Source organism: Octodon degus, unplaced genomic scaffold, assembly GCF_000260255.1.
Source record: "Octodon degus isolate 3935 unplaced genomic scaffold, OctDeg1.0 scaffold00048, whole genome shotgun sequence".
NCBI lineage: Eukaryota > Metazoa > Chordata > Mammalia > Rodentia > Octodontidae > Octodon > Octodon degus.
In genome coordinates, this window is record NW_004524624.1 from 10,344,615 (window position 1) to 10,360,645 (window position 16,031).

The 16,031-nt window shown below is 39.9% G+C and overlaps 1 protein-coding gene across 6 annotated transcripts in view; it reads right to left on the reverse strand.

The window, feature by feature from the left end:
* The window catches only part of Setdb1 (SET domain bifurcated 1), a 61,387-nt gene that overhangs the window by 44,526 nt on the left and 830 nt on the right, over nucleotides 1-16,031 (reverse strand). For 5 of the 6 annotated variants that reach the window (XM_023716367.1, XM_023716366.1, XM_023716368.1 and 2 more), the window contains exons 2-3: nucleotides 15,035-15,310; nucleotides 13,846-13,997 (exon numbers count right to left, since the gene is read on the reverse strand). In XM_023716367.1, the coding sequence (XP_023572135.1) occupies nucleotides 13,846-13,997; nucleotides 15,035-15,294 (412 nt within the window). In that variant the 5' untranslated portion in view covers nucleotides 15,295-15,310. Of the gene's footprint in view, nucleotides 1-13,845; nucleotides 13,998-15,034; nucleotides 15,323-16,031 lie in introns of all 6 variants that reach the window. The other variant, XM_023716365.1, reaches the window with a different exon arrangement.

The following is a 16,031-nucleotide window of genomic DNA, read 5'->3' on the forward strand; positions in this document are numbered from 1 at the left end:
ACATTTAAAAAATTAAAATATATTTTAAAAATAGGCATAAATTATATAATTCTTATGTTTACACATAAATCCAGAAATCTAACCATATACAACCTTGTAGCAGGACAGTCCCACAACATTCCTTTTCCTGTCTCCTGCCAAGTTGAGTATTTTAAAACAATTCAGGACATCAAGGCAGCTATGACAGCACAACTAAAGACACTCCTCACAAAAGGGGACTTCCAGAACTGCTTTAGAAAAAGTGGGAGTAGTACTTAAAGGGCATCAATGACAATGTCTCTTACTGTAATTTTTTAAAATCTAAAGACATTACTTTTCAATCATATGTAAGGTTGTACAACTATCTTTGTTATTTAATTCCAGAATATTTCCTTCATTCCAAGAACCATCCCTATTAGCAGTGATTCTCCCTCTCCCTCCTGCTCAGGCTGGATTTGAACTCACTATATAGCCTGGGCTGACCCTGATCTCATGAGATCTTTGTGCCTCAAGCCTACTGAGTGCTGGGATTATCATTGTTGCCATCATGTCAGGCTTATTTTACTGTTATGTCATAAAATGTCACTTTCCTTGTTACTGGGGCAAAATATCTGACACCTGCAACTTAAAGAGGTTTATTTTGCTTCATGGTTTTAAGTTTCAGTCTTTGTATGGTTAGCTGCAGGGCTCAGGGTCCTAGGTAGAAGAAAGGCTGCTCATACCATGACAGACAGAAAGCAGACCATGAAGGAAAGAGCTGGGAAGGGAGATACACTCTCTCAGGTCACGCCCCAGTGACCCACTTCTTCTGATTCACCCCACCTCCTAACAGCAAGCCAGCCATAGCACCTCTATAATCCAGTGACCTTCTAAAAAGTCCTGCCTCTGAGCCCTGGAGACTGTGGGGAGACAGCTAGGTACAAACCATGAGATAGATCAGGGGAAAGCAAAGCTGGCTGGGAAAGCTGATGTGATGTGACCCACAGCACAGGCACAGGAACAGCTCCCAGAGCGCTGCATGTGGACTGTGGTTGGGAATTTGGGGAGGTCCTCAAGAGGACGGCCAGGACCTGGTGTTAGCCGAGGTGTAGGACCCCAGCAGCCCACTTCAGAAACCAAATGCGGGAGTTCTCCTGGGTTGATTTGGACAGCACAAAACTACACAGATGCCAAAAAGTTTGCTCTCATGGCTTGCTTTTTTTGTTTTTATTTTTTTGTATTTCATGGCTTTCTTAATGGTAATACAATTTCAGAGATTTAGAACATACATTTAAAAATAAAGGGCCAGGGAGATGGCTCAGTGGAATAAGCGCTTCCCTGGCAAGCGCAAGGGCCTGAGTTCAATCCCCAGTTCCGCCAAAAAAAAAAAAAAAAGCTGGGCACAATGGCACATGCCTGTAAGTTCAGCACTTGGGAGGCTGAGGCAGGAGGATCACTGCAAGTTCCATCCCCAGTACTGGTACAGTAAAAATAATTAATTAAAAAATAAAATAAGCCAGGCATGGTGGTATATGTCTATAACTAGAGTAGTGGGGGAGGCCAAGATAAAAAGTTTGTGATTTTAGGCCAGTCTAGGCTACACAGAAAATTTGTTTCACTTAAAGAGTATGGTCTCAAGGTGTATTCATTTAAGTTTAAATCTCTCTAGCTTATCTTTATGGCAGACTAGTATTCCACGGTTAAAAAAAAAACAAAAACAAAAACAAAAACCCAGGGCTGGAGGACAGCTCAGAGGACTAAGCACCTGCCTGGCAAGCCCAAGGACCATAGTTCAATCCCCAGTACTGCTTGTCATACCAGCCCTGGAACACTGGGTGTGCCATGCATGCACCAACATAACCAGGCGTGGTGGTGCACACCTGTAATCCCAGCGCTGGGTAGGCTGAAATAGAAGACTGATACAAGTCTGAGCTGTGTAGTGAGACCCCCCCCAACCAAGTAAATAAATAAATGTTTAAAAATTAAAAAACACAAAACAAGGACTGGCTAGATAGCTCAGCAGACTAAAGTGCCTGTTTAGCCAGAGTGCGGCAGCCAGGGTTCCATCACCAGCATGCTGTGCCCAGGGCCTGGGAAGCTGAAAACAGGAGAATCACTATGAGTCCAATCTACGTAGTGAGACCCTATAGACCGTGTACTAAAATTAAAACACACACACACACACACAAACAACCCACACATCTTTAGCTATTACAAATTGGGCTGGTATAAACGTGGGTGCACATCTATCACTGTGGTATGATGTTTTGAATCATGTTTTTTTTTAGACACTGGGAATTGAACTTACCACCTTGTGTTTGCCAGGCAGGCACTATGCTGCTAAGCTATATCCCTGGCCCCCACGCTTCAAAGTCTTCCAGGTATATATCAAGGAGGGAATATCTGGGTTGAATGGAACCTCAAGTTATAGTTTTTCAAGGAATCTCTACAGTGATTTCCACAGAGGTTGCATTAGTCTACACTTAGGCTTCACTACCACCAACAGTGGAGAAGGGTTCCTTTTTCCCCACATCTCCACTAGCATTTGTTATTGATTTTTTTTTTTTTTTTTTAATTTAGGGTAGGGGGCCGGGGAGATAGCTCAGTAGGATAAGTGCTTGCCTGGCAGGTACACGGGCCTGAGTTCAATTCCCATTTTTGCAAATAAATAAATAAATAAATAGGCTGGGGACATCGCTCAGTAGAATAAGTGTTTGCCTAGCAAGCACAAGGGCATGAGTTCAACCCCCAGTTCTGCCAAAAAATAAATAAAATAAATTTAGCGCAGGGTCTATAGGGCATACAGGGTCTCACTATGGAGATTGGACTCAGTGATTCTCCTGTTTTCAGTCTCCCAAGTGCTGGGCTTACAGGCACGTGCCACCACGCCCAGTCTCAACTGCTGGCTCAGGGCACCCTGGGGGCTGGTATGGCAGGCCTGGGGATCAAAACTCTGCGCCGCCCCCCCACTCCCACCCGCACTGGGTTGTGTCTTTAAATCTGGAAGGTCTGATTTTTTCATTTCTTTGTATGTTCTAGATATTAGTCCTTTGTTTAAGGAACAACTGACTATAATTTTTTTCTACTCTGGGAGTTATCTCTTCACTTCGTTGATGATTTCTTTTGCTGTGTAAAATCTTTTTAATAAGATGAGATCACTGTTGTTGGTTTTTGTAATAATTCACATGTGACTGCAGCTTTGTTCATAAAGTCTTTGGCTACACCTATGCCTTCCAGAGTTCAACCTATTTTCTCTTCCAGCAGATTTAGTATTTCTGTTTTACACAGGAAGTTTGAGAGTAGCTTGGACTACATAATGACACCCTGTCTTTAAAAATAAAAAAACCCAGGGGCTGGGGAGATGGCTCAGTAGAATAAGCTCTTCCCTGGCAAGCACAGGCGCCTGAGTTCAACCCCCAGCTCTGAAAAAAAAAAAAAACAAAAAACAAAACCAAAGACATCACCAAGGGGGGGGGGAACCCTCAAAAGAAAGCAATGTAAATGTCCTAAAATAACAAAGTAATTAAATGAACTATCATATAATCAAATGAAGTTCAGAAAGAATCTTTTAGTAACATGCAGTAATGATATACTGTGTCTTAAGAATTAGGATACAGGCTGGTAAGATGGCTCAGTGGTCTAAAGCACCTACTTAGAACAAGCTTAGCAAAGCACAGGGACCGCGGTTCAATCCTCCAGCACCACATGCCAGCCAGCCCCACCCCCTGGTGGGCTGAGCTGGCCTCACACACACACACAAATAAATAAAATTAAAAAAAAAAAAAAAGAATTAGGATACAAAATAATTTGATAATTCAATCTTGGATAAAGCAAATGCATACTATGTATATGCATACATTTTCTCAAAGAGCAATGAATGACATATGAGTAATTTTATTATCATGACTTAAGTGGAAAAGTCTTCAAAACATGTGTCTTAAACTGAGAGCAGTGGCACACATGGGTAATCCCAGCTATGTGGGAGACAGAAGCAAGAGAATCGTGAGTTTGAGTCCCACTGGGGCACCCTGACAAAACTGTCTCAAAATTTTTTTTAAAGAAAGGCCTGGATAATATAGCTCAGTGGTACAGTGCCTCTGGTTCAATTCTCAGCAACACAGGAACAAAAATATCTGTCCTATATTTGAGTAAAGAGTTAATTTTGCAGGGTTTTTTTTTGTTTTTTTTTGCTTTTCAGATACCTTTAAATATCCATATCATTCAGGAATGTCATCAATAAGTATATATTAAAAGGAAATTTAAAAAAAAGGAAATTATATCAATATCTCTTTTATTGCAACTCTACAAAAGCCAAGAAGTACAAGTAACTTAAGCGTTCATCAACTCATGAATGGATAAAGATGTGGTACACATACACAATGGAATACTGTTTAGCCATTAAAAAGTATTAAATTCTTGCCTGGCATGATGATGCAGGCCTATAATCCCAGCATGCAAGAGGTTCAGGCAGGAGGATGACTGCAAGTCCAAGGCCAGCCTGACTGTGAGATCCAATTTTTTAAAAAAGTATTAAATCCTCTCATTTGCTACAACATGGATAGGAATTAAGTGAAAAAGCCAGGCACAGTAAGACTAGTACCTCTCAATCTCATTCAAATGGACTAAAAAGTGAACTAAAATATGGTAATTACCACAGACTAGGGAAAGCAGAAAGAAACAAGAGGATGGGTAAGATTGATAAATAGGTACCAAATTATATAGTTATATGTGAGAAAAAAGTTCTGGCATTCCACTATACAGCAGGTGACTGTAAGCAACAACAGGTAAATACTTTGTGGGGTGCTGCTGAGTACCGAACCAAGGCCTCACATAACATAACGGTATACTCTTAACTTTGGGCAACAGCCCAGCCCCTTTGCTAGATATTTAAGGGGGAAAAAGGATTTTAACGTTTCCAACCTAAATGATATTTGATGCTTACAATGATTTAAACATCACATAATGTATACATGTATTGAAATGTCAAATGAAACCCTATAAATGTGCATAATTTTTTTTTTTCTTTTGTGGAACTGGGGATTGAACTCAGGCCCTTGTGCTTGCCAGGGAGGCGCCTATTTTACTGAGCCATCTCCTTGCCCACCCCCTTTTTTTAAATGTGCATAATTTTTATGTATCATTTAATTTTAAAAAATCTTGTGGATCACAACTATAATTGCAGCACTTAGGAGGATGAGGCAGGAGGATGTCTGCATCATGGGATACAAAGCAGTGAGTTCAAGACCAGCCTGAACTGCATAGCCAAATGCTGTCAAAAAAAAAGCCGTGGAAAATAATTTAAACACCATAAAAAGCACTTACATAATAAAAAACTAAGGCTCCTACTTATCCCTGCTTACTGTTACTCTCCCAGAAACAACCAATATTATCAGTTTCTTTGCTGCTAAGGATGGACTATAAATGTAAGTAAATGTTGTCTCTCTCTGGTATCTTTTCACTTATCACCGACATGCAGTTTTTATGTTGTTTTGTTGGGGATGCAGTGGGTAATCAACAAATGAATAATCCCTTAGGTGAAACAATATATATTAAATATGCTAGTTATCTCTACCTCTTTGTATGCATTTTTATTTATTTATTTGTTTGTGTTTGTGCTGGGGATCAAATTCATGACCTTGTACTGCCAGGCAGGCACTCATGCTGCTCAGCTATCTCCCTGGCCCTTCATACTTTTTAATTTAACCCTTTAGCAATAAGTACTTGTACAGTATAACAATGTTGTAATGAACATCTTTAAGTATCACACTTAGGTCTGAATGGAGTCATTACAAAACTTGGTCTAAGCATACTTAAGACTAATTTGCTATGGGTGTTAATTACAGGTCACGTCACTGAACTGAGAGTCAAGGGCAGAACAGAGAGCATATATTAGTAAAAATGTTCAAGGTAGGGGCTGTGGAGATAGCTCAGTAGAATAAGTGCTTGCCTAGCAAGTGCAAGGGCCCGAGTTCAATCCCCGGTTCCACAAAAAAAAAAAAGTCAAGCTCAGCTAAAAACAGAAACAGATTTTTTTTTTTTTTCTGGGGCTGTGCAGTTCAGGCTGTCCTTAAACTCACTTTGTAGCCCAGGCTGGCCTGGAGCTTGCAGCAATCCTACCTCAGCCTCCTGCATGCTAGGATTATAGACATCTGCCACCACACGTGGCTCAGCATTATTATCCCAGTAAATTGAAAATCAGACAAAAAGAATAAATTACTAGAGAATGACAAACTGTCAAAACTGACTTGATAAATATACTAGAAAAACCTTACATAAAATAAACATACACGTGTTTACAAGCAAATTTTATGAAATACCTAAGGAAAAGATAACTTCATCCTTGCAAACACTTTTCAAAGAATCCAAAAAGGAAATATTGTATATTTCTTTCTATAAAGCCACTAATATCCCAATGCTAAAACCATGAGAAGATAATGGGGAAAAAAATTATAGGCTCTTTTCTCTCACAGTAGCAAGTTAGAAAAAATTCTAAATAATCCTGGATTTGGTGACGGTATAGACCTATAATCCCAGCTACTTGGGGGCTGAGACTGAGACTAAAGGACTGAAAGTTTGAGGCTGGAGTTTGGGGATTTAGCTCAGTGACACACTGCCTCCCTGGCAAGTGAGAGGTCCTGAATTTGATTCCTGGTACAAAAGGGGAAGAAATTTTGAAGCCAGCCTAGGCAATTTAGTGAGATCCTATCTTAAGAATAAAACTTAAAATGAGATGGAGATGGAGCTCCTTGGTAGGGTACTTGCATAGCATATGTGAATTCTTGGGTTCAATCACCAGCACCCCCAAAGAGCAAAAAAGATTCTTAAACAAAGTATCAGTGCATCAAAAATAGCAGTACAGGGGCCGGGGAGATGACTCAGTAGAATAAGCGCTTGCTTGGCAAGTGCAAGGGCCTGAGTTCAATCCCCAGTTCCTCTAAAAAAAAAAAAAAAAAAGCACTATGCAGCCTGATGTGGTAGACCATCTCAGGATCCGAGGCTGAGGCAGGAAGATCACAGAGTTGAGCCCAGCCTGAGAAAATGAATGAGCCTCTGTCTCAAACTACCTCAGTGGGGAGGCTCTGGCTTCAAAAGCAAAAACAAAACAAAAAAAGCCAAAAATCTAAGTAGATTTAAAAGCCGTGATATAAAAAAAACTTGTCTTCTGATCTCAATGAAATTAAACATTACCAACAAAAATAAATCTAGAAATTTCCCAAATATTTGGATATCAAACAATTTATTTCTAAATAATGCCTTGGTCAAAGAAAAACCACAATGGAAATTTTATTTATTTATTTTTTGGCAGAACCGGGGATTGAACTCAGATCCTTGCATTTGCCAGTCAAGCGCTTATCCTACTGAGCCATCTCCCCAGCCCTGGAAATTTTAAAATGATACTTAAGTTTATAGCTTTTTTCTTTTCCTTTTTGGTATTTGGTACAGGGTCTCATTATGCAGCTCAGACTCATATTGATCCTCCTGTTTTCAGCCTTCCCAGTCCTGCGATTACTGGCATGTGCCATCACCCCAGTCTTGGTGGCCAGCCTGGTGCATCCAGGGGTGGGACTGCTGAGGCATGTGGTGCTGGGGATCAAACCCTGGTCCCTGTGCTTGCCAAAGTAGGTGCTCAGTCCACTGAGTTATCTCGCTGGCACTTACAGCTTTAAATGATCATATAAGAAGCTAGCCTGGTGGTGCATGTCTGTAATCCCAGCACTAGGGAGGCTGAAGCAGGACTGCTGTGGTTCAAGGACACCTTGGGCTACGTAGCAAGTTCAAGCACGGATATAATGAGGCCCTGTCTCAAAGAAAAGGAAGAAAGACAGATGCACTACCAGGCTGGTGCATGCCTAAAATCTCAGTACTCAGAGTCTAGGGCAGGAGGATCAGAAGTTTGTGCCAGCTCAGACTATAGTATGAGGTCATGACTATCCTAGATACAGAGGGACACCCTGACTCAAAACAAAAACAAAAGCAACCGCTGCCAAGAACAAAGAAAAGGCTGCACAAAGCAGTGCACAGGAGAAACACTGTGAGTTTGGGCCTAGTCTGGACTACACATAGTGAGTTTAAAACCAGCCTGAATTATAGTGAGACCCTGTCTCAAAAAGAAAAGAAAAAGAAAAGGTAGGAAGGTTTAAAATCAATAGTCAGTTTATAGATTAAGAAGCCATTACGATATATATATTCTGTTTGTTTGTAATTTGTTCTGTGTTGGAGAGAATTTCGCTATGTGTAGCCAGTTCTGGCCTCAAACTGACAATGATCCTATTATCTCTACCTCTTGAGTGCTGGGATTACCTGAGGGCATCACAACTGGCCAAGAAGCCATTATAAAACCAATCAAACCCAAGTGAGCTGAGTTAATAAAACAATAAAGATTAGACTAAAAATCAATGAAATAGAAAACAGCATAGAAAATAAATATATGTGTGTAAAAACTGGTTCTCTAAAAAAAGAGCAACAGGGGCTGGGGAGATAGCTCAGTGGAATAAGCACTTCCCTGGCAAGCGAAGGGGCCTGAGTTCAATAACCAGTTCTGCCAAATAAATAAATAAATAAATAAATAAAATAAAAATAAAAAAAGAGCACCAAAACTGATAAATCTTAACTAGACTAACTGAGAAAATTAAACACAAAAGTATGAATAATCAAAATTACAATGGAGGGGGCCTGCCCCGTAGCTCAGTTCTTTAAGTGGCTGCTTCAACAAAGCAGTCAGGCTCAGGTTGCTGTGGTTCGATCCCCACAACATAAGCCAACCAAACCTGCCCTGAAGGCATTCGGAGAAAAAAAAAAATTACAATGGAAAGAAGAGACATCAGTACAGAACCTATGGAAATGAAAAGGATTAAACTTTATGCCAACAAATTAGACAACATATATTGAAAAGAAAAACCCTAGAGGGCTGGCCAGATAGCTTAGAAGATTAAAGCGCCTGATTAGGGTTTCAGGGACAGGGGCTTGCTCTCTGGTGTATGTGCTGGTCCTGCCTCCGGGGTGCACTGAGACAGCAATTGAGACTGGGTGTGGTGGCGCATACCTGTAATCCAAGCACTTGGGAGGCTGAAAACAGGAGGCTATCTATGAGTCTGATCTGGGTAGGGACACCATGTAGACCCTTTACTAAATACATTAAAAAAAAAAAAAAAAGAAAAAAGAAAGAAAGAAAAAAAAGAAAAATCCTAAAAAGACACAAATTACTCAAACCAAGTCAAGAAGGTACATCACAGGCTTGGGAGACAGCTCAGCAGTCTAAGCACCTGCTTGGCCAGCATAAGAACCCGGGTTCAATCCTCAGTACCACAAGCCGTGCTGTCCCTGGAAGCCAAGGCATGCCCATGGGCCACTGAAACTAGGTGTGGTAGTGCACACCTGTAAATTCAGCATTGGGGAGGCTGAGACAGAAGGATCACTATTAGTCCAAGCCGTGTAGCCACAGCCTGTATCAAATAAATAAGTAAATAAATAAAAAAGATTTTTTAAAAAGGTACCTCACATATACATAGCAATTATTATTTATATATATATATATATATATATATATAGCAATTAAAAAGGGGTGGTGGTGGCCCTAGTGCTAGGAATAGAGTTGTGTGCCACTATGCCGTTTTGGTGGCTGGCACACTTGGGGTTCCAGGGCTGGCACAGCATGCGTACTGGGGATTGAACCTGAGTCCTTGTGTTTGCCAGGCAGGTGCTTAGACAACCAAGCTATCTTCCCAGCCCTTCCCACAATAAATTCTAAGAAAATTAGTGGCTGTCTACAAATTATTACTGTCTTATAGCAGTGAATTTGGAAAATTTCAAAATAATGCTAATAATGCTGAATTTCAGTTACTCAGTAGGCTGAGGTTGGAAGCCTAAATTTAGGGCCAGCCTCAAACAGAAAAGGAAAACATTCAAGGCTGAGGCAAGGAGGATCGTTGTGAGTTTGAGACCAGCCTGAGCTACAAAGTGAACTGAAGGTCAGCCTGAACTGTGTGAAACCTTGTCTCAAAAAGACAAAAAAGGGGGCTGTCAGGTTAGCTCAGTAGTCTAAAGCACCTTCTTGAGCAAAACCAGTCGGGACAAGGGAATACCATTTGATCCCCAGCACCACATGCTGCACCAGACCCGCCCTTACGGCAGCCTGAGCTGGGGGTGGGGGGGAGCGGCGTGGGAAGTGCTTCTCAAAAAGACAAAGAAAAAAATCAGAGACTAAATAAAATCTGGAGTTTACTACAAGTAATACACAAAAGTTTCCATGACAACAAATTAACACTAGAAGAAACCATATGAAAGGTATGCAGGAATTCTCCGCATTATTTTTCCAATCTCTGTAATTTTTATTTAAAGTAAAGTCCACAAATAAAAAAGTTCAAGCCAAAATCGCCTCACTAAGGGCTGTAGGGATAGCTCAGTGGTCTAAGTGCCTATCTAGGCAAGCAGAAGGACCTGGGTTTGACCCTCCCCACCACCACATGCTGTAAGGCCCTGCCCTGGGAGTGTCTACTGGCCACCAAGACCTGGGGTAGTGGGCATACTTGTGATCTCAGCATGCCTGTAATCCCAGTGCTGGGGAGGCTGAAACAAGAAGATCACTGAGTCCAAGCTGTGCAGTGAGACTCTACCAAACACATTAAAAAAAAAAAAAAAAAAAAAGGCCTCATCAATGAATTTATCAAATATTTAAGGACAAAATATAGCATTCCACAAAAACTCAGAGAAAACATTTTCCAATTCATCTTATAAATGCCTACATTACTTGAACACCAAGCCAAACGAAAATAACTCAACCAAACTACAAACCAAAGACCCTCAAAATAACATAAAATTTTAACAAACTATTAGCAAATCACTTCCAACACCACATAAAAAGAAACTATTACATCAAGACCAAGTTTATTAGAGGAAAGCAAGGTTGGTTTAACACCCCCTTATTCATGTAATATATCTTTCTTGCCCTTTTTAGAGGGGAGGGGGGTTACTAGACACTGCCTATTGAACCAAGAGCCATGGACTGAGCTACATCCCTCCATGGACTGAGCTACATCCTCCCCCCTTTGAGACATGGTCTTTTGTTGTTAACTTGCCCTGGCTAGGCTCAAATTTGTAATCCTCCCTTAGCCTCCAGAATGCTGGGATCATAGGCATATATCATTATGCCAAGGTGATATAACCTATTAATTAGACAAAAGCTATCAACAAGGAAAATATAGACAAAGTAGCTGAGAAAAACTAAAAATTCAACCCCTCCCCCCCAACCAACCAAAATCCAATCAAGATATGATTAAAAATTGTTTTAAGGGGCTGGGGAGATGGCTCAGTGGAATAAGCGCTTCCCTGGCAAGCGCAAGGGCCTGAGTTCAATCCTCGGTTCCGGAAAAAAAAAAAAAAAAAAAAAAATTGTTTTAAAAAGTATGATAAAGGGCTGGTGAGATGGCTCAGTGGTCTAAAGCACCTACTTAGAACAAGCTAAGCTAAGCAAAGCACAGGGACCACGGTTTAATCCCCCAGCACCACATGCCAGCCCGCCCCGCCCCTTGGTAGGCTGAGCTGGCCACACACACAAAATAAATGAATAAATAAGTAAAAAAAAATAATTCTTTAAAAAAAAAAAGGTATGATAAAAACTCTCAGCAAACTAGAAAAGGAACCTCCCTCAACCTGATAAAGGACATTTACAAAAAAAATTGATAGCTAGCATCAAAATTAGTGGCTAATAATCAAATGCTTTGACTCTAAAATCAAACAAGGAAAGATGTTTGTTCTCAAAACTTTTACTCAGCATCTTACTGAACATTCTAGTGAATGTAAGAATGCAAGAAATGAAAGACATCCAGATTAGAAGGCACAAAATAAAGTTCACTTTATTTCCGTGACTTAGTTTTATAAAAATCTTAAGGAACCAAGAAAAAACTTCCACAACTAAGTGAGCTTAGTAAGGTCACAAGTTATAAGGTCAAAATGCTCATTCATATTAGTAAAGTATTTAAAATAAATCTAATGAAACACTTGGTAAAAGAAGCTACAGACATAAAATAATGGAGAGGTATAGCATGTTCATAGATTAACACATAATTTTTTTTTGTTTTTTTAATGGAACTGGGGATTGAACTCAGGCTCTTTCTAATAAGCCATTTCCCCAGCCCCAAAATTTCAGAAGGATTTTTTTTTTCTTTTCTTTTTTTGGCTAGCTCAGGATGCCTTCAGGGCAGGTCACATAAGGCCTGAGGATCTGGGGATCGAACTACACCATCCTGGGCCTGACTGCTTTGCTTAAGCAGGCACTTAAACAACTGAGCTAATGGGCAGGCCCCTGTTAGTTTTTTTTTTTTTTTTTACTCTGGAAGACCCGGCCCCCTTAATATTGTCAAAAAGGCAGGCTGGTGAGATGGCTCAGTGGTCTAAAGCACCTACTTAGAACAAGCTTAGTAAAGTCCAGGGACCACGGTTCAATCCCCCAGCACCACATGCCAGCCAGCCCCGCCCCCTGGTGGGCTGAGCTGGCCACACACACACACACACACACACACACACACACACAAATAAATAAATAAAATTTAAGAAAAAAAAATATTGTTAAAAAGGTTAAAATCCCCAAATTAATTTCCATGGTCAATACAGTCCTTAATAAAAATTCTTTACCATCTGTCTCCTCTTTTGGAATAGAAGAATATAAGCTGATTCTAAAATTTGTATGTAATGTGTATAAAATACAAATAAATCTGGGGGATTTATGCTGATACCAATATCTATCAAAAAGTTATAGTAATTAAGACAGTGTACAGACTAGGTGTGGTGGTGCATGGCTGTAATCCCAGTGATGGAGAAGCTGAAAACAGGAGGATCACTATGAGTCTGAGCTGTGTAGTGAGACCCTGTACCAAATACAGAAAAAAAAAAAAAAAAAAAAGAAGAAGACACCATTAAGGAAGTTTCACAATGATGAGTTTTGCTCCAGAATATCTCCTTTAATTCATGAAGACAAAAGTTGTCAACTGGGCGTTTTCATTTTTTTCCTGATATCACCAAACAGCAACTACAATTGCTACAGTGAAAAACAATACCAAGCAAAGGCAAAGATGCAGAGAAGGTGGAATGCTCATACTCTGTTAATGAGAATGTAAAATGGTACAACCACTTTGGAAAACAGTCTGATAGTTTCCTGAGAAGTCAATCATACACTAGGCATAATTCCCACAATAAGATTTATACACGTACAAATGTTTAGAACAGCATTATTCAAAAGAGCTAAAATTAGAAATAGTCCAAATGCATATCAACTGTGGAATGGATAAAAATACAGGATACATCTATAGAACTCAGTATCATCCCCCACACCAAAACTACTGATACATGCACTAACTTGAATGCACTTCAAGTTATTAAGTGACAAAAACCAGACACCAAAGTATACATAATATATACATCTACTTATACAGAGAAAGAAAACAGCGGTAGTTAGTAGGGGTTACAGCGGAGACTGACAAACAGACACAGGGAACTTTTGGGGGTGATGTTCTAAAACTGGATTGCCAAATAAATGTACTAAACTTCAAATCATACCAGTTAAAATGGATACATTTTATGATATGTAAATATCTTGATAAAACTTAAAAAAATATGAAAAATTTATTGTTTGGAGATACATACATATGTGATGCCACCTATAAAGAAAAGCAAGAAAAGTTAAAATAAAGTAACTTCTGAATGGGGACAGATGGGTAAAGTATAAGAGTATAGCACACTGGGGATCTCTGGTATTAATAAGGTTACATTTTTTTCTGGATAGTTTGGAATACAGAGTTAGTGACATTGGTTTTTTTCTCTCTTAACTACCTCTCCATTTTCTAGTATTTCTACACCAATCCTTAGGTTTCTACCCAAAAACTTATCTCTTACCTGAATCAATACTGAGCACATCATCATCTTCATCAGGAATCTCAATTATTTCTGTAGGCTGGGAAGCTTCATCCTCAGAACTACTGTCTCGGTACTGTAATCCCAGGTTGGAATAGAAGTCCTTCACCAAAGACTCACAATTAGTCACTGCCCTGAAATTGGAGTACATGTAAAAAAGGTCAAAGCCAGCAAAGAGCCATTACAGCTTACATATTTAAGTGTAGACTGTTCTCAATATTGGGCCCTACATATTCTAAAGTGTCTCTATTTAGAATAGTTTTCCCAAAGAAAAATGTTTTGAAAATGTTTTGGTTTTCCAGACTAGTTCCTCAAAACTCCAAAGTACAATGCTTTCTACCTTATTATTTACCTTGCTGTTATTTTACCACAGTACAAGTGACATCTAGGGCATCAAAGACAAATCTAGAAAGTTTAGAACTCCTTCCAATCTGCAACCCCCAGGACTGCAGAATGAACCCTGGGCCTTGTGCTTTCTAGCTAAGCATTCTATCACTAAGGCTCATCCCAGCTCAAGGAACTTAATGTTCCATAGTTACATACTCAGTCCTCAGATGGTTATAAACAAAGTACTTGTTATAGAGGATGTGCTAGCTTGGCTTGGCTAGCTTGGGCCCTTGACTGTAATTCCAGCACTCAGGAAGCTGAGGCAGGACTGCTGTGAGTTCAAGGTAAGTTTGAGCTATAGTGTGTTCAAGGCTAGTCTGAACTGAGACCCTGCTGGCGAGATGGCTCAGTGGTCTAAAGCACCTACTTGGAATAAGCTTGGCAAAGCACAGGGACCGCGGTTCCATCCCCCAGCACCACATGCCAGCCAGCCGCGCCCCCTGGTGGGCTGAGCTGGCCACACACACATACACAATAAATAAATGTTTAAAAAAATAAATAAAATAAAGATTTAAAATTAAAAAAAAAGACTAGTCTAAGTACCACAAAAAAGAAAAAAAAAAAAAAAGATTAAATACTTGAACTGAGACCCACCCCCAAACAAAAAAACGATATATACACATATACATATATATGCATTCTCATGAGGTCAGATTTCAGACCATAAACTTTAAGGGAGTAAGGTTTCATACAACTTTTCCACTATACTTCGTGGAAATGTCATGAATAATTATACTCAAAAATTTCTGCAAAATGAAGAGATTTCTGTCTATTACCCACTCACCTGGATGCATCATCAAAGAGCTGGTCAACATGAGCCACTTCAGATTCTTTCTGTATCACCCATGTCTCCAATTCTGCTAACTGCTTCTTGCGCTGTTGTACACAATCCATCTTTTCCAGTTCTTCATCAATGAACTGCCGAAGTTCCTCCATAGAAATACCCAACTCCTCAACCACTGCCTGTTGCAGCTCTGCAATCTCTTCAGATTTCCCTGCAGCTGTTGCTGCATCCAAACCAATGCACCCAGGGAGGGAAGACATGATTTTGTCTTTCGCACTGAAGAAGAAACTAAAATTATTCTGTTTTCATTAACCACAGTTAAAAGAGAATTTCAGTCTCCTAACAAAATTCATGCCTCACTGCTACCTGTTATTGAAATCATCTATGTTCTCCTCATTCTCCAAAACACAATCCTGAGCTGTTTTGTTTTCAGTATTTGCTATAGGCCAAGAAAGCTGAACAAAGTTCAAAAGTTTGAGTGTGGTGGCACAACCCTGCAATCCCAGCAGTAGGGAGGCTGACATAGGAGGATCGCTGAGAGTTTGAGGCTAGTCTGGGCTACAAAGTGAGCTCAAGACCAGCCTGAATTGCAATGAGTCCCTGCCTCAAAAAGACCAAAAAAAAAAAAAAGTTTTTTGGCAGAACTGGGGATTGAACTCAGGCCCTTGAGCTTGCCAGGCAAACACTTATTCTACTGAGCTATCTCTCCAGCCTCCCCAAAAATGTTTTGAGTGCATGGGAAAACATCTATTATGAAATCAGGAGTTACTCAAAATAATAGTTCAAGAAACTGATAAGTACCGATCTACACAATAAAGTATTTCTCTGATCTAACATTTCCTTGGCTGAGAAAAATCTAAGTGATGTGCTTAATTTGAACCCTGCCATCTGAGGAAAAAGGTGATTCGTAACTCACTAGCTCGACGTTTTTCAATTGATTGCTTCTCTCATTTTACTTTTTTTTTTTTTTTTCTCATTTTACTTTCTCTGTGGAATT